General features: G+C 39.9%; 2 protein-coding genes across 12 annotated transcripts in view; both read right to left on the bottom strand.

Annotated features, from left to right (window-relative positions):
* The window catches only part of EVL (Enah/Vasp-like), a 152,674-nt gene extending 151,816 nt beyond the window's left edge, over positions 1–858 (bottom strand). The window contains exon 1 of the mRNA XM_064659150.1: positions 649–858. Coding sequence (XP_064515220.1) covers positions 649–653 — 5 coding nt within the window. The 5' untranslated portion in view covers positions 654–858. The remainder of the gene's footprint in view (positions 1–648) is intronic.
* A 9,445-nt stretch (positions 859–10,303) lies between these two features.
* The window catches only part of EML1 (EMAP like 1), a 124,931-nt gene continuing 107,815 nt past the window's right edge, over positions 10,304–27,419 (bottom strand). For all 11 annotated transcript variants that reach the window (XM_064659136.1, XM_064659134.1, XM_064659135.1 and 8 more), the window contains 11 exons: positions 27,149–27,248; positions 24,870–25,024; positions 23,584–23,709; positions 23,189–23,320; positions 19,055–19,122; positions 17,448–17,536; positions 16,821–16,918; positions 16,609–16,696; positions 16,333–16,428; positions 12,154–12,284; positions 10,304–11,861 (listed from right to left, as the gene is read on the bottom strand). In XM_064659136.1, coding sequence (XP_064515206.1) covers positions 11,736–11,861; positions 12,154–12,284; positions 16,333–16,428; positions 16,609–16,696; positions 16,821–16,918; positions 17,448–17,536; positions 19,055–19,122; positions 23,189–23,320; positions 23,584–23,709; positions 24,870–25,024; positions 27,149–27,248 — 1,209 coding nt within the window. In that variant the 3' untranslated portion in view covers positions 10,304–11,735. The remainder of the gene's footprint in view (positions 11,862–12,153; positions 12,285–16,332; positions 16,429–16,608; positions 16,697–16,820; positions 16,919–17,447; positions 17,537–19,054; positions 19,123–23,188; positions 23,321–23,583; positions 23,710–24,869; positions 25,025–27,148; positions 27,249–27,419) is intronic.

Here is a 27,419-nt window from a genome sequence, read left to right as displayed (position 1 = left end):
TACGAGTTGTAGCACCCGCTGCATGAGGGAGAGGGAGACTCCAGGAGATCCGGCACGACCCATGCTGGATGCTATCGAGAAATATCCCATCTCCGCTCCTCCGGTGAACTCCTGGTTTCCCTTCCTTCCCCGCACACGGCCCTCCCCGCCCGAGCGTCCTTCGCCCAAGGAGGGTCTCGGCAGAATCCCCGGCTGCACCGGGCAGGATCCCCGTCTGCAGGGCACGGTAGCACCGGGCAGGATCCCAGCTGCACAAGCAGGATCCCGGGCTGCAGGGCACGGCAGCACCGGGCAGGATCTCCGTCTGCAGGGCACGGCAGCACCGGGCAGGATCCCGGCCGCACACCGCGGCTCCGTTTCCCAGGCGCTCACAGCCTTTTGTAACCGCGAGATAATCTGTCAAATGGACTTAGGCACTGACAGTCAAACATGCCAAAAACGTCACCACCCACTCCTACTATCCATCCGGTGAAGGACTAGGAAGCTCCGCATTGCTTAACCTCTCCCCCGCCTTCCACTCGCACAGGAAATCCCCACCCCCCACGGCGTGACACCACCGCGGGGGACCCGCCGTGTCCCCCCCACCTCCCGCGGGGGCTCTGCGGGCGCCGTGCCCGCCGCGCTCGGCGCATCCTCGCCCGCACTCACCTCATCTTCCCGGCGGGGCGCGGCGGCGGCCGGGGCCGGACCGGGGCCGGGGGCGGGCGGCGGCGGCGGCGGCGGCGGGACGGGGGGAGGCTCCGGCGGCGGCGCCGCCCCAGTGGCAGCGCCGGGCCCCGGGCGCTAGCCGGGCAGCGCGGCGGCGGGCAGCCCCTCCGCCGGCCCGGCCATGTTGCCGGCTCCCGCCCGGCTGCGCTGCCTGTGCCTGTGTGTGTGGGCAGGACAAAGCGCCGCCGCCGCCGCCCGCCCCGCGCCGCTCCGCTCCCACGCGCGGCGGGGCCGCGCCGCCCCCCCGCCCCGCCCCTCACCGCCCCCGCCGCGGGTGGGCGGGGGGAGCCCCCCGGCCCCGCCCGGCCCCGCCTGGGGTCCCCCCGGCAGCGCAGGTGAGGTGGGAGCGGCCGCGCACCGGGAGCGGCACCGACCGGCGGATCGGGGCTCCTCCGCGCTCCCCTGCCCCTGCCCGTGCCGGGAACCTGGTCCCCGACCTGTTCCCGGCTGGAGCGGGGCGGTGCCGCAGTTGCAGAGCTCTCCTCTGCACAGTGCTGCGGGGGTCCTGTACACCGGCGTTCAGAAACAGTGCTTTCGTGGAAGGGCGCAGGAGCAGGAATGGGAGCCAATATGGGAGGGCGGCTGTGCTTTGTGCTCCATCCCCCTTCCCACATGTCCCTGTGAGTGTCCCTCTCACCTATGCGAGATCTCTCACCCTGCTGTCAGCCTCGTCCTTTCCCCATACCCACCCGTGGAGCCCCGGGCTGCCTCCCAGTCCTGTGCTTCTTCCATGCAACTCTCCTCCCCACTCCATATCCCAGTCCTGTCCCTGACACTCTGCTCTTCTCCCAGACGTCTGGTCTCCCACCAGCTCCCTTGTCCAGACTGAACCACAGGGTGATGATCTTCACCAGGTCCAGAGACTGGACCTTCACTTGTCCCTATCAATGTCTCTGCCTCTTCCTATGCACCACTCACTAGAAAAAGATTCTCTTGAAAGTGGTATTACTTGGATATTCTCAAGGATCTGGCATGATAAGGGACAAAATTCTGCAGTTGTTTCTCAGGTCTTCGATATGTAGGTCACCACAACTTGACACTTCTCAAAACTAAAGGCTCTTCAAACTGTCTGTGAGTCCATCTCCCACAGGTCTCTCCCAGTTCTGCACCACCCAACTGGGACACAAAAAAACCCAACAACCACATAATCCCACAGCAAAGCAGTGGGTTTCCAGGCAGCTGGTGTGTGTGCACACTGTGCTTGGAACAGCAATGGCTTCTGGCCCTCTCCCTCCCTCCATGTGTCTGTGTCCCAGGTAACACTGCTCCAATCACTCCCTGAGACTCACCTCCATCTGCACATGCCGTGAAGGGCAGGGAAGCTGTACCCCTGTCTCTGTGTGCAGGGGCAGTTTTAGGAAGGTGTGAGCAGTGTGGCTGGGGAAGGTGGGCTGTGGGCAGTGCCAGCGGCAGAGCCTATGTGAGGGCTCAGGGGAATATGCCCACAGTGCATGGTATGGAGCAAAGCAGTGGGGGACATTTTTAATAGAAATACTTTACATTTTTATTTCCATTTCTCTGAAAAGTTTATATGCTCACACCAATACAACACTAATTTTTACTGTAGTAGTAACATGTGCCACAAGAATAAATGTTTCAAAGATCAAGACCATAGATTTGATGCCCTGAAGAGCTATTTCACTATTGGCTTGTCAAGCCTTGCTCCTGCCCACTGCAGCTCCACAGCAAATAGAATATATAACAATAACAACAACAATAATATGACAGCAACAAAACTCATGTTAGTAATAATGTGTATGCCTTTTATTCAAGGCCATGCTTGTTTCTTGGTAGCCGATGCATAGCTGATAACTGCTGTTTTCAATTATCATTAAGATGTAAAAAAATAATTAGGGTCAGAGTTACTGAATGGCCAGAAGGAAGGAACCCTCACCTCTTCTGTGCCTTGTAAGCACAGATCTCAGCTTGTGCCTTCCTTGTCCCATAGTAAGTCTGCACAATCCTCTTCCCAAGCCACCCCACCAATTAATCTAAGTTCACTTCAGACAGAGAGAGTCCCCTAAAGAAGCTGCTCCCCCTGTATCTAAGGGGTCTCTTATTTGTTTGACCCCAAAACTTAGAGTTCTTTCTTATGAGCAATTACCCTAAATGTCCTAGAAGGCACAATATATATTGTTTATATAAACAAACAACTGTGTCAGACCACAGATCTGATATGCAGTCTCCCCCAGGTGACAGTGGCTTGGAGAAACTCAACCACATAATTTGTGATGGGATTGCTGAAGGAAGCAAATTTATGAAGAAATAATGAGCAAAAATAAAACCTATTTTCTTATTACTATCATCCGACTAATCCTTTAGAGTGTGGGTCAGTGACCAGCTCACAGAACATATGGGAGACAGCATAAGGCTAGGAGGATGCTTATTAAACTAGAAAGTTTCATGGTAATACTAGAATTTAAGACACGATTAAAATAGCAAACTCATATGTGAGTTCACTGATAATCTGGTTTTTTTTAATGTAATTTCCTTAAGATAGGTTTACACAGGCACAAATCAAACAGGCAAAGAAATTTATGTAAATCATGCTATGGTTGAGATATAAAACTAAAATAAGATGTCTTTTGGGTGTGTCAGCTGCACAGCGTAAGGAGGCCCCTGATGCTGCAGACAGAGCCATGAGTCTTAAAAAGGAGCTCAAACTGCATCCACCACATGCCCCAGCACTGACACATCCAGCCCCAGCAGCTGCCCATGAGGAACTGCAAACCACCGGGTAAGGCACGGGGATGACTTACACCACTCACAGCTCTGTCCCTGCACTGCCTCCTGAGCACAGGTACCAGCCCTGGGCAAGCTGCAACATCTCGCTGACCATAAACTCGTGCAGTGTCTACCCTTGCAAAGGGCTGGGGGGCTTAATTGCCCATTAGGTGGTTGAGAAGTGATGCAGAAATGCAGTGAGGTTACTGGTCGATTATACTGCCCATTTCATTTATTCTTACAGAAAGAAGCAGGAGAGCAAAGAAGAAGGTATTTTATGCACTGTTACAGATGCCAATCTTGCTGGTCACTAATGGCACAGAAATGAGAGAAAAGTGTTAAAAATCTTTCCTGTGAATCAGAATCCCTGAGGCTTCTTCATAAACATTCAGAGGTTGGCCACCAGATCACTGTGTTGACAGAACGAACTGACTGGATCAGGTAATCATTGTTTTGTTGGGATAAATCTTACACTATATTGCAATCAGAACTATATCTTCTAAGAGACTTAAAACTGTTAATTTGTATGGACACATCTGACTGTAGGCTTGTCAATTCACCTGCTCTTTGCCCAGAGGGAAATCCTGACCCACCAGGGCCATCTCCACCCTGCTGGCTTCATTGGTCTTCCTGCTCCCCATTGCACCTCTCCCTAATTGAAAACTCTCCTGCACAGCCCAACCAAGACCTGCACAAGAAAACTAGACCCTAGGGTTGTGTCTTTCCTGTCTGGGAGCTCCTGCATGTCAAACCCTGATGGATCTGCAACTCTGGATCCTGTTGCAACAACTACCCTGGGGCCTGCTCTGTTTGTGGCTTCAGAGATTTCATGTTAGGAGGAGGACGCCTTCCTTAAACAGGCACACAGCCTGGGGCAACATCCTCTGTAAATATCCTCCTCTCAGGAGCTCAAGGTCATCCAGTTGTTTTACTCAGAGAGCTAGTGCCATGTCTGGAGCTAAAGGCTGGTGCAGCAAGTCTTGTGGTTATTTCTTCCCACTGAATTTGTCTAGCTCAGAGCTTTCCCTTGGAAATTCCAGAGCTTTCCTGTGGGCTTTTCCACAAAACTACCTCTTTTCAAGGAAAACAAACATCCACAATAGCCTTCCTTTTTGGAAGGCTGTCCCTACAGACAGAGGATTTAGCCTTGTGAAAGTCAACCTTGAGAGGAATTCATTATATTCATTAATTGTACCATGTCCAGTAATACATATATGCATTTATTTCTAAAAAAATTGTTTCTCAGACAACAACATGACTTGTAATTTTGCCAAAGCTGCAGTTGGGTCTAGGTCCCATCTCAGGTTTGTTGTGACAGCCCAAAAGAGCCGTGGCGAGGCACTGGCAGTGAGGGAGTGCACATCACCCACTGCCCCCAGGGGAGCTGCTGGAATGCCCAGAGAAAGCAGCTGCAGCAGGGCTGCAACTGGAGAGCCCCCCAAACCTGGATTTCTTTAGCAATGCTTCATCCAGTCTTGGGGCGAGGAGGAAAGGATGAGGAGAGGGTGGAACAAAGTAGCAGAAGAGTATGGCAGGAGCTAAAAGGAGTAAGAGAATGGAGACTAGAATAAAATGAAGGAATTACAGATGTTTGGGACTTTTTTAATCAAGAAAAGGAGAGAAGAGGAAATAAGATGAAACAGGAAGAATGAGGAAATACTGAAAAAGGGAAAGAAGATGGGGGAAGTAGTATAGGAAAAGGCAAAGAACGAGTAGGAAAAAATGCACTGTTGATATACTCCAATTCTATTTTACTATACTTCCTGGAGTGAAGATGGGAGTTGAGAAGAAGGGTCCTCCAACTGCACTCTCAGGGGAATAGTCAGTGGCTTCTCTCGGAAAGGGAGGAGCTCACTGGCACTTTCCCTTTTCCTGTTATGCCTCCGGAGAGCAGGGTTTACAATCACTGGGAAGGCTGAAGGAGGAAGCTGCAGCCTTCAAGGCAGCCAGGAGGAGCTCTGTCTTGCAGGCAGACCCTGAGGACCTGTCATGGTCTTATCTGTTTAAGGCCAAAGGTGATTTTCCCTTAACAAAAGCAGCAGAGGTCTCACCCAAAAGCAGTGCTAGGGGTCTAGGCAGAGAGGTAATGCTGTGCTCCTGAGTCAGAGGCAGTCGGGACACTCCAGGCTGCTACACTGCGTGTGGCCAGATTTTCTGCTGAGCAGGAGCTGTACATACGGGAAATGCCACAGGGCTTTTCACTTTGGCTGAGCCTCCTGTCAGCTCACTCTCCAACTGTTCAAGCTGTAGACAGAGACTCTCAGACAGAGCTCAGCTTCTGCTCTTTTTAGGTGCTGTAAAGGAGGCCAAAACACTTGAACTTCTGGCGTAATAACCTTCCCTGTAGCTATACACTGATGTCAAATCTGATATTATGATGTCAATGAAAGCTGATGAAAAGGAGAAGCTGGGCAGGAAGGAAGGAACCCTAAAATGTTGACATTTATCTTAATGAGAAACTGAATCCGTAAAGAACAGCCAAAGCAAGTGATTTTGTAGAGAGGGGTTCTTTTCAGGGTGCTTCCAGCAGACGGTTCCCTCATCATCACATCTCTGCAGTGTGAAGGCAATGCAAGGCAATGGCAAATTACAATAATCTAACATGGCTGCAGAACTCACTCAGCCTTCTTAATTTTTGCTTTCTAACCATAACGACTGAACAGCCTGAAGGAGATTTCTTTAGCCTACAACCTGGAATTTGGAGCAACTGTGGCTCACGTAGCACTGATAGAATCCACAGAACAGATGAATTTACTTCCCTCTGGCTACATGTTTATTCTAGGTAATTCCACAGGGCAGATTTAAAAAATTTTCATCTCTTAGAAGCTCATGCTAAAAACCCATTCACTTGCATGGGGACTCAGAAAGCAGGTCGCCATTCCCATGGTTATAATTTCAGCACCTCAGACCAGTACCAGAGAGGCAGCCTCTAAGGGACAGACATGTCCATTACAAATGAATGGAAATGTCTAAATTCACTTAATTTAGTTTGTAGTCAGCCAAAAGATGGTAAAATCAAACCTGTGCTAAGCTAGGACTGTGAAGCTGGTGGGGAGGAACCACTTTTCATTGGAGGCCAAGCTGTCAAGCTTTCCTAACAACACAGACAGAATGCAAGGTCGAAGAAGTGCCTACAGTGCCTGGTGACGCAGTGTAGCAGCTTTGTTGAGAGAAGGCACCTTCTTACACTTCCACATTCAGCAGGATATGGGGGAATCCACAATGCTGTGAGCCATCCTGATTGACAAAGGTCCCCCGAGTAGCTTTCAAGGATAAGCCCATCACTATCATTCTGACTCAAGCAGTCTATCAAACTCAGTGCTAGATGGCAGCTTTGGCTGCACTGCCATCAATACCTCTGTGTAAATTATCACTTAGCCTTCTGCAATTATTTAATGAATTCAGGGGGCAAAGTTGTTCCATTAAGAAAAATGAAATTGCCTCAGAAGTGCATGACTAAGGAGAAACATAAATCTCTCCCAGCAAGAGCATGAACCACTAATGTACTCGCTCATCCGGCAGCCAGCAGCCTCCGTTCAGGAGCAGACAGACCTGGGAGTGATTCTGTCCTTCCTCTCAGGAATCCTCATCTCCCATCTTTTGGACAAGGAGATGTCCTGACTTGGGGCATCCCTTCTGCAGGGCAGGCTGCTGCATGGCAGCAATTGGACGGCCCCAGCACGGCTGTGAATCCCAGCCAGCCAGGGAAGAAAAAGATTTGTGTTCAGGCTTTGCATAAGTCTGTTCTTTCCATTTGTAATTAAAGTGACATTTTCCCTGCCATCTGTAGGATTTTTTGAGGATGCAATCGAGTGATCTGTCAACAGCCCAAGTTCCAGGAGGAAACACAGCAAAAAAGAGGAAACACAGCCTGCTTCCCTGAGAAGAACCTGAAGAAATGAAAAATGCCAACCCTTGGAAAAAGCGGGCTGTTTGCCCTTGCAAGATCTTGTTACATGAATACTTTTGAAGGGAAATAATATCCTCTAATATTAAATCTTTTGAAGAATTAATCCAAACATTTCACATAGGAAATATGACCTTGAATTAACTAATCCTGTATTAATTACAATACATTTTAACAATATTGATTTCCTTCATGAGGATTTTTTTTAGTAATTGGAAGTGGTGGGTTTTTTTTAGTTCACTAGCATTGAAAAAGAACTATTTTCTTTTACATTTATCTCCTTTCTTTGCTTTTTTTTTGAATGCTTTTTTTTAATATAGTAACTGGTGTTTGTAGGCCTCATCTGTTGGAAATTGTTAATACCTCTCAGGTTTTAACAACTTGTCAAAACCAAGCACTATCAGAAATATCTATGTAAAAATCATCTTTCAGGAAATAATTCAGATAGTACATAGAGAATTCAGTTGGAAAAGGTTGCAGTTTTAATACCATGCAAATATGCATCCTTTAGGAGTAAAATAAATAGATGAAAACAGGCAAGAGAGGTCAAATAATGAAAAGCCTCTACTAGGAAATGGGCGACGATCCTAAAAAAACACATTGAATGTATGTTTGTTTTATAAGCGTATAGAAGAGGGAAAAAGAATTATTTTGAAAGAATTTGTATTGTTTTCCAAATAAATTTAGACTTAAGAGAATAGATATTATCAACTTCTGGAGCTAATCACTTTAAATACCTGAACATGGAAGCATTACCTGAATACATATGCTCATCATTTTGGATCCCAAAATCCCATTGCTAAATGTCATACAACAGAGAAAAAAATCCCTATCCTAAAAATATTTTAAAATCTATGTGATACACATTACAGACTGCCCACAGACATACAGGGACAATGAAGAAACAATGAGACAGTGCTGATCACCTCAGTGCACTCACACAAGGAGGCAGGAGGCCAGGGAAGAAGGAGCTAAAAGCAGATGCACTCACTGATACTGGAAAGTGCAAGTCACAGAAGAAATGTGGAACAGACACAGTAAGAAATCAGGAACTCAGCCCCAAAACAATCTGAGAAGGAGTCAGGGCCACTGGTTTTATAAGCAGGTAAGGGCAGTAACATGTACCAGTAAGGGCTAAGACGGACGCAGCTCTGGAGGCTGAAGTCACAGAAGAGTAATGCTGGAAATAAAAGGAAGAAAAGCAAGAAATGGGAAAAGAAAGTTGAAAGGGAATAGCTGAAAGCTTGGTAGACAACAGCAATACATAAAAGACACAAAGAGATGAATCTCCTTTTTGAGCAGCACTGCACCTGCTGCAGCCAGGATCAGGGGAGGGAAGGAGCAGGAGCAGAAGCCCACGTGTATCTCCAGTCATGGACTGAGACCAGCCTCACACTCCATGGAAGGGTAGGAAAAGAGAGCTTCTGCAGACAGAGTATCTATCAGGTGAAGGAATCAGGCATTGCTGAGAGAATGAAATATGCAAAGTTTAGGCATAACTCTCTTTTCCTTTTTTAAAAATTTATTCTTTTTTCTTTTAAAGTAAAAAAGAAGACACTCCTGAGAAAACAAATAAATTCAAGAACTAAAGAACAACGGTGGAAGAGGGGTGAGCTGAAGATTATCTATAACAATGGCAAAATTGTTTAGAGTTTCCTGGTTGAAGAAAGGAGAACCACTTTAACAGTCATCAAACAGATATTTGGCTCAAGACGTTACCATCATTTGCCAATTCAGCAAATACATTTGTCAGGTTTTTATAGAGGAACAAAGACACATTTAACAGCAAAAGTTAAAAACAGAGGAGCAGCAGAGGCACAGATGGGATGGGATTGTTGAAAATCCCCTTTGATCAGTAACCCTAGGGATGAACTTACAGTATTCCTCGTCTATTTCTTGTAAGGGATAACAGTTTAAAATGAAGAAAGGGATCACAAATGCTTTACTACATCCCAAGAGTAGCACTATGGGAGGATGAAAAGGGAATGAGCTAACACAATTTGCAACTCCTGTTTTCTCTGCTGCAAGTAATGACAAATCACCTACAATTCAGAAAGCAGAAAACCTGAAAGCACCCAATCTGCAAAAGCAAAAAAAAAAAAACCAAACCCCCCCAAAATAAAAACATAAGGTATTGTGGGATAACCAAGCACCCAGACACTAGTGTGTTATGAACTCTTATGACTGGATTAACCTTAGAAAGTGTAAGGATATTATGCCTCAGCTTCACACATGTCAAGAGGGAGATTGACATCACTATCAAAATAAGTTGTTCCAGTGCTCCTCTGCCCATTTATTTTCTTTTCCACATTGCTCCTTCCTCTGTATAAACTCAGTACAAGCACTCATACAGCTGCATACCTAGATCAGATGAGGAAACTGAGGAAACGGGTTTTCTGTTTGCAGTAGTTGTTGTCTCCCAGCTGGGTTCTCCCTATGGCCACAATAACTCCCGTGCAGCTCCACGGCATGGGAGTAATCAGCTGGGAGTGAGACCTCTGCCTTCAGTGACAGTGCCAGGTAACATCAGTGACCCTGCAACCGTGGCCTTCAAAGGTCTTGCCTGAAACAAGTTCCTAACACAGAAACTGCAAGGAGCTCTTGCCATGAGCATAACTCTGTGCAGTGGAACGACACTGCACCAGCTGGGTACTCGGAAATATGTGATGTGTGCCAGGAGGCAGGACCAAGGCAGTTCATAGGTGAACGCATTGGGCGTGTCCTTCTCCCCCACTGCAAATCTGTAGTTCCACTCTCTAGGTGTGCACTGTCATTATGTTCCCAGGGTCATGGTCACACGTGAAATTATGTACCCCAAAACCTAGATCTTACTGCCAAGTATTTTCAAATACAGCTCTAATCGAGAAATCACAAATGTGTGTTGTTAAGTAAAAGCCTGTCCTTCTATAAGTATTTCATGTTTAAACAAAGATACCTTACTCAACAGGAAGAATACATTGAAAATTCACTTTAATACATGTTTATTGGTGTCCTGCACTTTCAGTGTAGGAGGTTGGAGATGTAATAAAAAAGTTTCAAAATTTATTGATTCCATTTCATTTAAATCACTCTAAACAACCAGTGCTTTAGAGTTCAGAGAATTAACGTTTACTGTCCGTTTACAAGCAAAATTTTAATATTACCTTTTTTGAGTTCGCTTAGAACTCTTCTTTTAAAATTCTTCAGATACATTCCTCATAGTAAACAATACATTTTAATCTGTGTCACAATCAACATTGGTAAGGCCTTCTTAACCATTTTTATACCACCTCCACTGTTACTTCATTGCAAAACACAATCTTATTTCATACTATAAATACCCATCCATGCACAAAACACAGGGGCCAGAAGTTACACATTAATATTTCATGTAGGCTTCCAAGTCTTCCTTTACCCTCTGCAGGTTTATGGTACACTTAAAAAGATATCTTTAGACTTGGTCTACTTGGTCTTAAAATACAAATATACAATATCCATAAGCATAAAAAAGTAAAGCTAGATGGCCTTACCATTTGTTATGAACTGCTAAAATCTTATACATGTACAATATAGCAACATGCTGATTAATATACATATTAGTTAAATATACCAACCAATAATGGGGATGTGGCCAAGCTTTTTTGTTTTGTTTTCAAAAAGAAATTGTTCATATACAAATAAAAAATTTTTAATTTAAACTCATATGGACTACCTGAACCACACAGACATCTGTAAGCCCTACTGAGATATTCAGGTCAAACTGGGACAAAGCTTGCTGATTCATTTGAAAGGGAACACAACTCCTCATGGGTAATACCCACGGTGTGCTGTTCCCAAGAGAATGCAAATTTACCAGCATTCACATTTTCAGGTCTAGAACACTAATTTTTGCATCTTACATAGCAGTTTATATTTTTTGTATCTATTCATCAGCCTCCATCAGAAACAGTTCAGTACCTTGACATTGTCATAGATTTTTCTAAATAAGTAGATATACAGTACAAAGTGTAGATAGTGAAACAAATAAGCACATATATACAGTCTTTGAAAGGCATTTTTGTGACCAGTTTAGCAGTGTTTATAGAAAACATTTAAGATAGTCACATTCTGCTGATACCACTGTATTGCAAACTGTCAAGCCACATTTCTTATATTAAACTTGTACTGCATTGTATATTGTACAACAGAGAACAATCATTCTTCAGGTGTGACACAATGAAAAAAAAAAAAAATCACTATACTGAGTAAGGTAACCAGCACAGGGCTTAATTTTCCTGAGGTTTGTAAGAATTTTTTAAACAAAAATCACAGTGACCAGGCTAAACTGCAAACATACTGTTAAGTTTTAAATATACAGTTTATACATAAGTTCTGTGCATGGTCGACTCAACTGTGTGTGTTCATGCTGACGTTTCCTTTAAATGACTCGCCACTGCATAATACTTGTATCTTTTCCGCCTGTGGAGATGAGATGGGTGTCTTCACAGAGAAAATCTACATTAGTTACATGACTACTATGTCCACCGTACACATGGCTTGGAGCCTAGAAAACACCATATTAGTGAGAATATAAGCTGTCATCAAAACATCTCGTTGTAACAGTCATACAACAATGAAACCAAGGCATCACATCATTCTCTTACAGTATTTTAATATTAAATTAACTTTTAAATTTAATTGCTGTCTCAACCAACCTTAAATAATCCCTTAGACATCTGAATATTCCCATTCTTCCAGTTTTGATATAGTTGGGTTTGTTTTTTTTTGTACATAGGAAAGCCACATTTAATGCAGTTGTGCAAATTACAAGAGTAAGTTTTTGGGAAATACCTTACCCTAAACTGTGAGCATGGATATGAGAAGAGATGTACTTTGCCAAAATCATCCCCTGTTGATAGCAGTTTTCTCCCATGTGATCGACAGACAGCGTTGATATCTGTTCCATCTGAACCTTCAGGCCATACACCTGAAACACAGAGGGACTAATTAAAGAGTTTATAATGGAAATAAAATTGACAGTTTAAGCTTCTGTTGAAATATTAATAAAGGATTATTTGTTTAAAGAAAAGAAAAAAGAAAAAAAATATAAAAATAACTGCATGTGAGTCAGGATGTGTACTTCAGTACACCAGCAAAAGTCTAGATCCTAATAGGAAATCAAACACAAAAAATACTTTATTTCCTCTAGTCAGCAAAGTTCTTTTTACTCTGAAAAAAAGAATTCTGCTGAAGTACAGTCATGTGCCTGAGCCCGAAAGAACTTTCATACTGTTATGTAGAAAAATAACAGTTACTGCTTTTATTTTCCCTTCTGCTTATGTATGAGCTAACATACTTTCTTCATATTACTGTAGTCTAAAAAACATACACATGTATGATCCAAAGGACTTTCTTCATATTACTAAAAGTCTAAAACCTCTGAAATCAGATGTTATATAGTTTAAATTATTTATTAACAGATCTCTTGAAAAGAAACTGAACCTACTTTAAAGTTTTTAAATGCTTTTGTTCTACTCTAAGTACTTCTCTTTCCTCACGTTCTCTACTCCTTGCTGTTCTTGCACAAAGTGGTGTTCTAAAATTAAACTTCAGGGTCATCAGCACAAAGACCAAATCTGTGCACCACATCTTTAAGGCCTCTGAATACTTGCCTGCAATAAATTGTAATTGTACTAAAATCCATCCAGTTACTGAAATGTCAGGTTTTTGTATGCAGTACTGTGGGCTGCTTTTTTTATGATTTTTGTAATTTAGATTTCATCTAATCCCTACTTAACATGAACGATACCAAACTTTCAGAGACCCTGTCAACAGCACTACGAGGAGGTGATTCCATGTCTTTACAAGGAATTACAAATTGCTGTAAATAAAATAGAAAGTACTGATTTGTAGACTGCCCTTAACTTTCCTGATGTGTGTGGAAACATCTCTTTGCTAGTTCAGGGATAGTAAAAAAGAGGCTCAAAGTAACAGAAAGTGCAAAGAAGAAACAACAATAATTGCTACTCATGGAATTACGAATATGCAGAACAAAGAGACACAGAAAAGCTGTTTTAAATATCTGCCTTGACAAAAAGGAGGCTGTATGAATATCAAATGCTAGCTGAAAAGATGTAGGAGTCTTCCCAAGAGGTCACTGTGACAAGCTGGAGATAACCCCTAAAGGCAGTGGTTAAAGAAACAAGATTGCCATTTTGGAATGGAGAAAGGAGGATAGCAGGGTTTTTCTTCAAAACTTTGTGCTCTTTCAAAATTTATCCCAGTGCCTCACTGCTAGTTTTTATGAATATGCAAACTGAATTCCCCTTGCTGAAAAATTAGTCTTTTTCTTTTCCCCATCCTCTACAGACATGTAACGAGACAATTTCCTTTCTCTCACTTGAGGATTCATGCCATGCCTTTTTTCCTACTCTTCTCTAAAATTCATTCATTACATCTCTTCTCCCAGCACAATATTTAGATGAATAATTATTCTTTCTAGTCAGGACGTTATCTATTGGTCCAAAGTGCAAAAACCAGAAGCAGCCATTCCAGTGGTGACTGAAGCAGATACTGATAAATGGATGACTGCTTCACATTTTGCATGGCATCCTTTTCATTACACATCCCACTAATGCATCTTCCTTTCCCACAACAGCATAATGCTGTTGACTCATGTTCAGTGTGTATGCAAGAGTAATCTGATCCTTCTGTGCAGATCTACTCTCCTGTCTGCTCTCATCTGTTCTGTATTTGTACAACTGGGTTCTGCCATTCTTGTGTGGAACCTCCTATTTGGCTCTATTGAATTGCCTCCTTTTTTCATACCACTCCTCTATTTCTAAAGACAACTTCCTAATCCTGCAGCTTCATGCCACCTACAAACTATACATCCTGGTTTATGATAGGCTATTAATAAATATATTCAAACAAACATAGTATTCCATTTACAGTGTTCTAGTCAGTTTTGAACCCAATCAGCTTGGTACAGCATCTTAGATTTCTTCTGTTCCTGTCCTTCACCTCAAACACCAATTTTTTTCAAAACTGGGCATGTGCAATGAACACTTGGTTGTGTACCCAGCAACACAGGGCTCTTGAAAGAGTATATAGATCATTAAGTGTTAAGTCTTTGCTCCTTCACATTTACATTTGTATTACACATTTGTATCACTAAAATATACTCCCTCAAACACACTTCTTTACATGCTGTTGATTTTCAGTTGAATCATCTCTAAACACTTCCAGGCTGACTAATCTGTTCCCATGCTCAAAGACAGGTGTTCAACAGACCAGTGTTCATTTCCCCTCCTCGCATTGGTTATGCTGATCTGTGATTGCTGTGCAGAGTTTGTGATTTTTATGTGGTTCTACTAGAGTGAGAAAATACCCCTAGTTTCAGTCAGCCAGTATTTACTGAAAAATCAATATACTAGAAGCTTCACATCCTGGATGCTGTGATCCTTGCTTCTGTGTCCAGTAGGGAAATCCCAGAAAACATGTGAAGACTCTTCTAACTGGCTGCTATGAGGCCCCAAAGTACTGAACAGTAAGAGTGACTTCCAATATTAACAGACTGGTTTCCAACTTCTAATTTATGAGCTTCTTCATTTTATTATTCTAGCCACTAACTTTGCACTTTGTCCTTTACATATGGGCTTTGAAGGTAGATATATGACTTACAGACACTGCATTCATGCTTCTCAAGTATTTCAGTACTTTGCCCATTCTCTGCAAGGTCCTGAAAATAAATACTAATGGTCTCAAGATTACATTAACCAGTTATTCTTACAGATACAACAAGGTTGCTCATCTGTTGCAAGGCATGGGGAAAACCCCCCTCAGGTGTGACCTGCCTCTCTCCTCTGACTCTCTGTGCACCAAAAGCAGCCCTATATTCTATTGGCACTATATTTTACATGAATCCAAATCAAAAAGTGAGGAATACTCACATAAAGTGTTTAGTATCTCAGAGTACCTGAACCTGTGATGCAAAAACATTGTAGCTCTGTAACTATGTGTCAGGTGTACTCAAACCCCAGAAATAAGTTAATAGTTCCATAAGGGCCTCTAACCCTTACATGGAAAGTACATCATGCCAATATGCAGCCAATCTTCCAGGATTTCCTTTCACCAAATCTGCATACTGTAGTGACATGTAAGCACTGCTTGTCAGTCAAATGATAGAAAATTTGCATGTGTTTTCCCAGCATACTGCTACTGCCATACCATCTTTAGGTTCTGAAAACATGTCCTTTCTGGCTGCCTTCAAGTACATCACTGCATCTATTCTACTTGAAACATGGGTGCAAATCTTCCTTGCTAACCGCTTATACTCTTCTCTGAACTTTTACCATGGCTTCCTATTTTCTCTTGAGGACTCAAGAATTTGAAGCTTCTCGTACTCAGCTTTTGTAACAACCTATCTAGTTCTGCACACATTGTGGAATGAGTACAAAGCTCCAGACTACGCTGGGGAAAGCGGATCCTTCAAAACTGGCAGAAGACAAGTCTGATGAAAACAAACCATGCTGATTTTGTTATGTTTTCCTTCTTGAATTCCTTTCACCTGATTTAATTGCTACAGATTCTATCAAAATACATGATAAATTCTTAATGAGGGAGGTTGTCATCCATTTTGTGCTTGCACAGTAACCAAAGCAAATGAAACCATTTCTGGTAAGGGGATTTCACCCAGTAACTGTCTAAATACATGACAATTCCATAGAACTGGTACTTTAAATTAAAAATTATGAGAAGCTGCTCTAGTGTGACAGAAAGGGCAGTGTGTGATTTCTTCCTTGTCTCCCACTTATGTTGTAATTTAATATTTGTACTTGAAGCTAGCAAGAATATCAAACGAGCGTCTTTCTGGATTGAAATAAGAAGACAGATTGTAATAAAAATGGCATAACAGAAGTTCTCTATTTTTCCCTGAATTATGAATAGTCATGTTTCATAAGCAAAAGTTGGCAATCCAAGTGTTTGTTAATAAGAAGAATGGTAAGAGCTTGTAAGAGGCTTACAATACTTACCAAAAACATGGAATCCTAAAGTACAGGTGTAAGTGGCCCATTCTATATCTCTAGTTGTTTCAACACTCACGACTTGTTTACAAGCAGAGGGGATCCCTACAAAAGAAAAAACCCCCACATGATTTTTCATTCTCAAAATTTTATAGATTTTTGATTGCACCAGATGAATTAAAACATATGGTCGATCTTGGCAGTTATACAGTCTCATTTAAATTTTAAATCTGTGTCAGACTGCCTGAACTTTGCACAAAAGGACTAAATATAATTCTTACTCACAGTATAAGATTTCATAGTCTCCTGAATTAGACACAAGATATTGTGAATTAACAGACCAATCTAGATGAGTAATGAAGCTGGAATGACCCTACAAAGAGAAAAAATATTGTATTAGCTGCACCAATAGTATGTCTCAATGTGACAGTATTAATATAGTGCTACAAAACACACTTAAGGTGTTAATACTGAACCATGAGAAAAAGGTTACTTACTGAACATTTGCCAATTCTAGTGTACTTTCTTCCATTTTCACTTACACCATATATATAAATACAGTTGTCATGGGAACCTATTGCCAAGAAGTTTCCATCTATAAACACAAAAGTGAACTGCAATTATTCCTGTAAGAAAGAACTCAGGCTAATTTTTAAAAGTTTGTATGTCACAGAAAGAGGAACTGTTCTTAAAGGCCTTGATACTGAAAAATGAAAAAACGGAATTCTGTTTTTTCTTTTTCAGTTGCATATTGGTGCATCTTTCAAGACTACAAACCAGCAGATTTATGCAGCAAATATTACTGCTAAAAACACATGACACTTCCGGAGGCAGTTACAGTCCATTTAGGGATAACCTGATTGCAACAACCTGAGGAGTTACATATTTTCTTTTTTTTTTTCATACAGAGAAACCACAGTGAACGTGTCGGGCAGGGAGGGAGGGGAAAGAAAACTGGAGCTTACGACACCGCCCATTCAGTGTTGCCAATGTTTCATGGCATATTCATTTTCAACTTCAGTATGGCAAGCAGGGAAATATTTTAAAACAAACCAGCCCCTAATTTAATTTAATAAAAAAATTCAACGCCTTTATTTTTACCCAGTAAATAAATGCTCTCAAACCTGGTGAGTAACGCATTACAGACAGCTGTTCGTTTCCATCTGTGTGTACAGTGACCAAGTCTTTTGTTTCTGTGTCAAACACAAACCACCTGTTGTAAATACAGAAAGAGGCCAATAAATCATTCCATAAGGAATTTAAATCTACTGTAATCTTGACCAACTTTTCTTCTGTCAAAATAGCATAAGTTTTATACCAAGAAAAGAAAAACAGCAACTGCTACTCAGTTTGGTCTATTTTAGCTATAACACAAGGACAGTTTCCTTCCTATCGTTTTTAACCAAAACAAGAAAATGAGCAAGCATTGACCTGATATCAACCTTCAGATTTTAGTGTGTTTTACTGTGTGTCATGCATTAGAATAAAGTAAGCATTGCCTATAATGACCCTTTTCTTTTAATGACCCTCTTCTATGCTATGCTGATATTTAAATGGATGCCTATATTAAATCCTAGAGCAAAAGAAAACACAAGCAAGAATCAGGACCATTCTCTTCTGATAGATGAATTAGATTTATTTATTAATTTATTTTAAAGTGAAATTTTAATTACTTTTTTGTTAATTTAATTAATTTTTAATTTAAAAATTAATTCTTGGAAACATGTAGAAAGAACAAAGATAAAATTTGCATTTCAATACTTGCATCAGATTACTAAAGACAAAGAAAATATTCCTCTCAAAGCTTCTCCTTTTGATTTTCTTTTTTGATAAATAAAGTAAATTCAGTAACAAATCCTTTATTTAGGATTGATATACAATCTGAGATAATCTTGGCTCATAAACTACAAGCTTCCTGTATGTTCTCATACAGTGGAACTGTTTTCAATATTAACAGCCAAGTCTGCCCTCAAGTGACACTACAGGAGAGGAGGAAGTTTGGCAAAGGCACTCACTCCTATGACAGACAACCATGGACAAACCCAGCGTCTGCCACTGACCCACTACATAACCAAGGGCTCAACCTGCCATGTAAAATGGAGATACTAAACTTTGCCTCAGTTTTCTCTGTCTTGTTTGCACCTCACACTCTTCACGCAGAACAAGCCTCTCAATATGCATTTTTACACCATGGTTAGTGCAGTGGAACATTCATCGAATTTTTAGGATCACAAACCATTTGCTACATTTTCCAGTACACAAAATTTTTCAATGTGATTTCCTCCACGCTGCCCAAAAGGCCTCAGAGAAAACCTCTACCCACATCTGCAAAATTAACTCACAATCTCAGATTCCTCCTTCAGACTCTCCTTTGCCCTGATGGACACAAAGATTTAACATTTAGGTCACTGCTATGGTGACAGTACCTCCCACACATGGTCCCTCTGCCAAGCTAGACTTCCTGCCCTCTCCAAATCTACCTCCTCCCACTGACCTTAGATTGTCACTCTCCCAGGGCAGAAAACATCTCTTTGTTCATGCAACACTCAGCAAACACAGGGTTTGTCGGCATTAAGGCAATGTAAATAAATTTCACTCTGGAATTGACTAGAAATCAATAGGGAATGAAGATATGTCATGCATACATCTGCATAACAAGAACATGAACTTGGATGTGAGCTGGAAAAATCGGCGTTAGTTGGTGCCCAGGGTGCAGCTCTGCACATCTTACCTTCCAGTCAGCGTCCCTACTGCAACGACAGATGCTGAAGGATGAAAACCTGAAGACTGTGCTGGATCCTAAAATGTTTCAGAAAGAAGCACACTTTTTTACCAGTCCAAGTTATCAAGTTATAACAAAAACACAATTCAATTATCTGCCTCAGGAACAATCTCTTGTTGATATTTTGGGGTTGGGTTTTCTCTTTTTTTTTTTTTTCAATATAAACTTGAGGGGAAAAAAAGTATTTTTAACTAATTGAAATATTATCCAATAAACTTTTTTCCCTCTATACAAGGCCACTTTTTTCTTTTCTTCACTATCTAAAAATAACTTGGCAAGTGGTTTCATAACAATAACATCAGCAGTGGCAGCTTCCCAACAAATCACAAACAAGTAAGAGATAAAAATAACTTCTTAAACTAGAGCTGACCTAAGAATTAAGTATCAAAACTGAAGTTTACCTACGGTCTAAAAGGACAAGCAAGCACTCTGTTCAACAAAGGTACGTGGCGTTTTGCATGGAGGGGTAAAGCATAACTTCTGTGTACACCAGCACCTTTTTCCAACACCTGCTGAGTTGCAGTTTAGTGGGAGATTAAGGGCAGAAACTGGGTTTCTTATTTTGATATGCAATTTCAAAACATTTTACTTTGTTTAGTGCATTATTGTGGAGATAGGTAGAATTCCAGTGTTTTTCTTGCAATTTAAACATATGCCTAAAAACCAAGGTAAGCGTTTTCTTTCTAATACTTGTTCAGTTAAGAATAAGCTTCAGAACTCTTCAGATTATAGCAGAAAATACCAAAGTAATTTTAAAATGTAAGCAAAACCCCCCAATCTAGTGAGAAATCTCACAGAAATGCTTACAGGCTTGATTTTCTGTATTTTAAAACAGTATCACATCATAGCTATTTTAGTAAACTTGTTGACATTTTTAGTAATTGGTAATTACTATCCCTAAAGGCTAGGTGTAAAGGATATTCTCATTAATTTTAATCAAGTGACTAATTTAAAAGACTTTACTAGCTCTAAAGAAATTCCAGAGAAATGTTGAGATCCAGGATTCCTAAATGTGTGTTCTAAAACATCACAGTATTCCAGAAAGGATAATTTTCAAATTATATTTTCAAAGTATAATTTCATAGTAATGCTAAAATATTCTACTGAATTAATCAGAGGTTCAAACAGTGAATTTAATCTGAGCAGTAACTTGTACTCATAGCTACATTAAAAGGCTTTTACACAGATCTCTTGACAAAAATAGGTTAACAAGAAACAATTTATTTTTTTGAGATAATCTAGATCACTGATCTATGAAACAGTCTGAGACATTTCGAAGAGATAATAAGGAGATTATTGTAAAAACTGACAACAGGAATCATGTCTTAATGAATTGGTGTGTACTTGGAGGGGAAAAGAAATAAATCTATCTCTTGTTTAATACTCCCACTGCTGTTGCCATCAATCTTTTCAAAATAATCAAGGTAAACAAAGCTGTTTCTTAAACGTTTCAATAATGACAGTTTCTTAGAGAGTCTTATACTTGCAAAACTGCAGCTAAATATTAATTGAAGCTCACTGTAAGTCGTAATCAGCTAAATTCCTGCTCTGTTTTTCAGAGGAAAATTATGTCCTTTTTGGAGTTGATGATTGCTTAAGTAACTTTATTTCAGAGGTAGCAGCTCATCTGATTAATAGATTTGCTCCTGATCCCCATATTGTACTTATCTCCACTAATGATGTTTCACTATCCTCCCACACTTCTAAATGCTCTTGTCTTTACACTGCAAGAGAGCAAAGTGCCAAATTTTGCACTTTTCTTCATGACTATAGGCCCTCCTCAGTATATCCTTCCTGTAATGAGAAACATATTAGAAGTACTAACTTATTCTCTCAGTATTTTTGAAAGTGTATACAAATATACAAAAACACACACCCTTACACTAAGCACAGGATCACATTAGTACCTGCAATTAAATTATGTGATGATTTTTTCCAACAAAAAAGAAATGTATTAGAAAAGCATAAAAAATGGTACCTATGATTTTACCCTCCACTTCAGGTTATTTATAAATCAGACTTGCACAAAATCAGTTGTGCACCATAATCAAATGAATTTCAAAAAAAACCCAAACAAACAACCATCCTGAAGATCAGGAAGGTTTACATAAAAGTTATCAGTTGTGTCATTGTTAGTCATTCTGAATTGCATGTGAAGGATTTCTGCAATCCAGTGTGTTCATACTCCACACTGTACAGATACAGTACACTGCTATTGCTTCATTTCAAAACTAAAAAAGACACAGATTTATCTTTTTTTTAGAGAGACTACCACGACAGATGCAGAAAAATTTGGTTTATAACTTGCTCACTGATTTTTAAAAATATATTTTATTGTTAAAGTTTGTAGCCTAAATGTGCTGCTATTTATTTGATTTATCATCTTGGTAACAGTTCAAGAGATTTGCAAGCACATTCAGATTTTGGTGCATCTCAGGGTTCATCATTCTCCTGAGGCCCACCTATCTAGAGTACCTCAAAAGACTGAAGGGGAGAGAGCTTATTTTTAAATCCAAATCATATTAACATATCTTAAACTCTAAAATTATTAGGAAATAGGAAAATGAAATCATCTGCCTGCTTCTCAGGCCACATACTTAGCATTATTGATGTCTTTTTTTTTTTTTAATTAAAAGAAATACCTATATTTTCCTTTATTTTAATTTCTGAGACTAGTGGACAATCTATCTTTATAACCGAGACACTGAACTGTGAAAATATGGCTCCATCTCTGGGGCAGTGGAACTGTTGTTTTGTTCTCTCCAGTCAATTTGGAAGTCAAGAAAAATATGGGCCTTAGAACATATGACCTTGGTTACACAGAATAAATTCCAACTTCCACATTCACCAAGCAAGTATGATTTAACAAGAGCATACAACTGGAGAAGGATACCTTGAGGGACAACTTGGCAAAAGCAATTCTGTTAAGAATTCAACCTGATGCAAGAATGTACACTTATTGCAGATGTGTTGTATTCAAGAAGTCTGATCAATACTAGCTTTAAGTTAAAGTGTTATGTAGGCCTGAAAATGAAAAGCCTTTTTATAAAAAAGTTGTATAATAAAGTTTTTCAAAACTTCATGTAAACCGAAAGGGATTATTTACTGTATGACAAAGAAAAAACCTTAGTCAGCAACATGAGGATTGTCTCTAAGTTACTAGCTACAGTTTGATTTGCAAACCTGGGTATTTGGTACATATCTACACCAGGTGCTGTTTTCTTTTCCTTGTAGTAACTTTTGAACTTTTCCACTGTACAGAGGGCAGATAAAAAGATTCAGAAATAACTTGGTTATTATGATCAGTACATGTACCTCCAAAAAAACATGCTCACACATCTATTAAGAAAATGTAAAGAGAAGAATGTTTGAAAGAAGGAGATAGTGGCATCTCAGAGAGATAAAAGCACTGTCTCTAGAAGATAAGCAAATGCCTTCTTATGGATAAACAATTAGAAGACTGATCAGGTGTCCAAAAAATGTACTCTAAAAATCAATTCCTGGTGATGTATATAGTAAGCAAGATCACTTGTCACCACAAAGTCATCAGGAGTTTGCAGATGCACAGAGTGCCTAAGTACAGTTCAAAACAGCCTCCACTCAGGATTCCTGCAGTACCCAAATTGCAAGTTTCACACCAGAGATAGAAAGGGAAATTCTAAACATTTGTTTATTTGTGAACCAGATGTATAAAAATGCTAATAAATTACAGGAAATAACGATACCCTCAAAACATTCTTTTCCTTCTTTATTCCGACTATCATGCTCAAGATAGGGGTAGTAGTACTAATCCTGACAGAATCACTTTTAAATGATAAATATTGCCCAGATTTATATTTGTGGCTCTCTTCCTAATAAAAAAAATATAAATGTCAACACCACTGTACACTTTTATATAATATAGCACATAGATTCATATAGCCTAGGGTTTTAAATTCTTGGTTTTAAAGAGTTTTACATCCAATTTCAAAAAGAAGATAGTTTTAATCAGTAATGTCAAGAAAAACCAGAATTACTATACTACATATAGAGAAGAATTACAGGATTTCTATAACAGGAGAGCTGTGTTCAATAAATTTATACCTCTATAATCTTGTCCCAGATAGGATGATGGGTGGTAGCATCCCAGAGAGTAATGTGTTTGTCATGTCCACATGTGAAGAACTGAGGTTTAGAGGAATGGACTGCAAGTCCCCAGAGCTCATCAGTGTGACCCTAGACAAGCAAAAATGTTTCTTGACAAGAAGGACAGACCATCAAAACTAAACATGTTAAAACACTATTAAAATGACCAAATTATATATTAAAGCATTAAAAAAAAAGTTAGTTCTAGATAGATACATATTTATAATGTTATTTATTGCCAAAGGCATTGTAATAATAAATCAATAGATGGACATTTATGAAACTTAACTTTAAGAAATATCTTTACTGTTATTACACACCTAGAAATGCTCTTGTAAGGCAACCCAGCTTACCTGGGTAATTGGGAAAAAATCTCCTGATAGTGTGCCCTGTAGGACGAAGTTTCTAGTGGTTCCTATTAATACAACGTCTCCTTTTCCCTCTGCTACTGTTCTTATTGGACCAAACTGCTCTGGAATCTGGGGTCATAACAGACAAAAGGACAAGTAAGTCAGACAATCTGTCAAGTGTTGCTAATAAGACACATGGCCTAGCAAATGTATTTTAATAAATGTTGCGCAGAGAAGGAATCAAATAGATGAATATATGTGCCTGATTTGCAAAACTTTAAAACAACTTGCATCAGCTCAGTAACTGTTTTTATAACACTACAAGACAAGACGTCCTTATCTACACAACACTCCATTTGTACAGATAAACCAAGTATTTCAACAAACAGAAAAGGTTCCTTCATGCTGTGTTAACTTAATCCTATTTAATTGCAGCTCTGATATCAGACTAAGCATTTCTACTCAGAGCACTTTCTCGGAATGAATGTTTCTTTAATTGCAGCCTGGGTTCTGAAAGAGTCAGTGCAAATCTCCAATATACTGTTCAAGGTAAGGCGTAAAATAACAAGGAATACCAGAGTATGAACAAATAAGAGAAAAAGAAGGACACTAGAGTTATTAACAGCACAACAATCACACCTTGTACTGTGTTAAAAAGTTAATTAAAAAATTCACATGCCATTCCAGTTGCATATATATTTGCAACATTTAATATTATGTAGTAGAGTTGAAACCTTTCCTCAGTTTTATATGCTGATTGCTCTCATACTCAGTATCTAAACAATCATGTAGTTCTGTCCAAACAAATTCTGCTTTTAAGTTCCTACATAGTAACTGGATTAATTTCCAGATTTTTTTAATTATATACAAAAGCCAACAACATCAACCAAGAAATTAATGAAAAACTCTTGAGTACTAAAACCCCCACAAAATCATCATATCATTTTGGGAAAGAGGAAAGCACAAAAATATTTTAATACTGTAATACTCTGAAGTTAAAAATTACTTTAAATTATTAATTGCAAAGAAAGGAAGAAACAATATGAAAAGATATGAATACAAGATTCATTTTCCACTTACAACAGAACTTTAAAAGGAAATATTATGTTAATGAATAGTCAATCACAAGAATGACCTGACTGCTCAAATGATATTGCATTTTAACACTGGTTTGCATTCCCTCAGAATACATACCCATAAGAAAAAAAATGATTAAAAAAAGCCATGTTTAGAAGACAGCTAGAATTTCATTTTGAGTAGCAGAGTAATTTCAAGATAGGCAACATCACCTCGGTTTTGTGAATTTTTTGGTAATTTCCATTCCAAGATATCAGCTTTCGGTCTTTTCCACCTCCTGATACCAACGTGCCATCTCGCAGCATACACAGCGCAAATATCCCACCCTCGTGTGCCCCTTGAACTGCATGGCTTATTCTGTTGGTACCTGGGCAGAAGGAGAAAAGACATTACTACTGAAATAACTGGCTTAATAGCTCATTCCCCCCCAGGTTTTTTGCTCTATTTCTCTACTACCTTTCAAGAATTATATCTAAACAATGGTAAAAGTGCTGGATGAAAACACACAAACGCACAGAAGAGGCTGAATTAGTACATCTTAGGATATATTCCCCTGTCTCAAAAATGAAAAGAATACATACTCACTCAGTCTAGCTCAAAGTAAAATAGGTTCATTTAAACCTTTCATGGGAGTTTAAGCCAAATTATTTGACATCACATTTGATGTAGTAGCACTACATACCTTATCAACAAAGAAATCATAACCCAGTCACTTGTCATCCTGCAAGGACATTCCACAGCCTCCAGACACTGAACTTGGACTAAAATCTAACTAAGTTACAGATCCTGGTACATCTGGCAGAATGTCCTGAATCACCCTCCAAAAGACCTTGTACTTCTTTATTGGTGAACTTGGCTTGTTCAAGTACTTTCTTAGACTCAAAACAGCCTCAGAACCAACTACATTGATTAAGTATCTCTAATTTGATCAAGCATTATTATTATGAAGTACAGAGAAATGATTATTACTATTACTATTGCTATTACTGAAATGTGCACCTTGCATCAAAGCTTGGCTAACCTGATGTATAGCACAAGTGAGGGGCTGATACAAGTTAGGATGAAACAACTGCCTTTTCCTTTAAGAATCCCATTTGCTTTCACCCACATCTGTGGATATAATGTGCCAGGTACAATCGATGTCTACTAGGAGAAGTTTTTGCTGAGGGTACTCTGACCTGGTAGAAGCAGCCCTGACTTGAACATAGAGCTCCGAGTCAAAAGTAATGAAGACATAGAAAGTACACTGTACTAGAAGAGAAAAACAAGAACAACATTTTTGCCCAACCCAAAAGAGCTGGCAGAAGGTGAGGAGAACTTGAGCACACTGAGAATTCCCTTTCATTCCTGGGAGAAAGGGCAGAAGAGGCTCCTTGCAGTCTAATGGCATGACGGCAAACTGGCCCCTGAGCGGTGCAATGACTCTGCCATGCCAGCAGCTGCCACTATCTCCCTTGTCTCTTGGCAGTCCAAAATAACAGCAAAGAACAGGGAGATGGGACTATGCAATGTCTAAAATGAAGGAAAAGTGTCTTGTGTCTTGCTTTAAATTACCATAGGAAAAGGGAAGGGGAAATAAAAGAGAAGCTGACTTACAAACACCATATCCACCCCTTTCCTCAAAAGCAGTGTAGTGGTCAAAAGCACAAGGAGAGAACTGGCTAAAAGTCCTTGGATGAAAAAAAAACAGCTCAGTAAGGCTCAACTGTGTAACTGATTCACTGGGTTGTCTTCCGGGTCTTATACTCTTCGAATATCTTGGGAGAAAGCACTGAGTAAATAAGAAGCAGCTGTCATTCATCTCCCTTCTTTCTTTACTAATAAAGCCTCCTTCAAGGGATTCTCCTTATTCCTATGCATGGCATACCATGCACTAAGCAAAGGTTTAGGATGTTGCTGCTGTTTGCCCTCTGGCAGGCACTGCCTTCTGCTACCTAAAAAAAAAAAAGTCTCTTCTTACTAGAAAGTGCTTTTTTAAGAAGTTCTTCCTATCCATCTGTTCTTTCAAAATAAAGCTGAGGAATTCAATTAGATCTGAATATATTTAACTTGACTTCCTAGGAAAACAAATAAAGCTATTTGTTGTCTTTTTAAAAGTGTATGTCAATAGGCATAATTTCTGCAAACAGTAGAATTACAGTATAGGAGACTGGAGATCATCAGTTACATTAATAATGTTTCTTTCTATCATATTCATTAGGAAAAGAATTTTTCCTGCTATTTCTTACATCAGTAAAATGCTGGTATAGCTCTGTGATTCAGTATTTAACCATAGGGAACACATTCTATAGAATTTTTTGCTCTAGCAGTTAGGCATTGATGTTCTTTAGGTTCTTGTAGAAAAGAATTCAGGCACAATCTGCTGGATTAGTCTCAGGAAAGAATTCAAGATAAAACAAAATTTATTCTTTTAAAATGAACCTCTACACTCCTGTAAAATTTCACAGTGTTTAATATTAAGATTGAAGTTAATAGTGAAGTTTTATCTTACCTTTCCCCCATACCAAAATGTTTCCACTTGAGTCTCCTGTAATAGTATCACCATTTTCAGAAAAGGTCACACACAGGACAAACTTTGGCTTCTCTTGTTTCTGCGTGGTTATGAAAAATATACACTCACAGCAACACACAACCCATTCATTTTAACTGTATGCATTTGAGTAATTTAGTTTAGTCTTATACAGCTCTATTATTACTTGAATATGTACACAGGAGTTAAACACATTCCTATGGTCTAAACAGTTAATCTGTGCAAGGGCAAA

The sequence above is a fragment of the Pseudopipra pipra genome, chromosome 6 (genome assembly GCF_036250125.1).
Source record: "Pseudopipra pipra isolate bDixPip1 chromosome 6, bDixPip1.hap1, whole genome shotgun sequence".
Lineage (NCBI taxonomy): Eukaryota > Metazoa > Chordata > Aves > Passeriformes > Pipridae > Pseudopipra > Pseudopipra pipra.
Note: the sequence above shows the minus strand (reverse complement) of the source record. Positions and strands in the feature narration are given on the sequence as shown.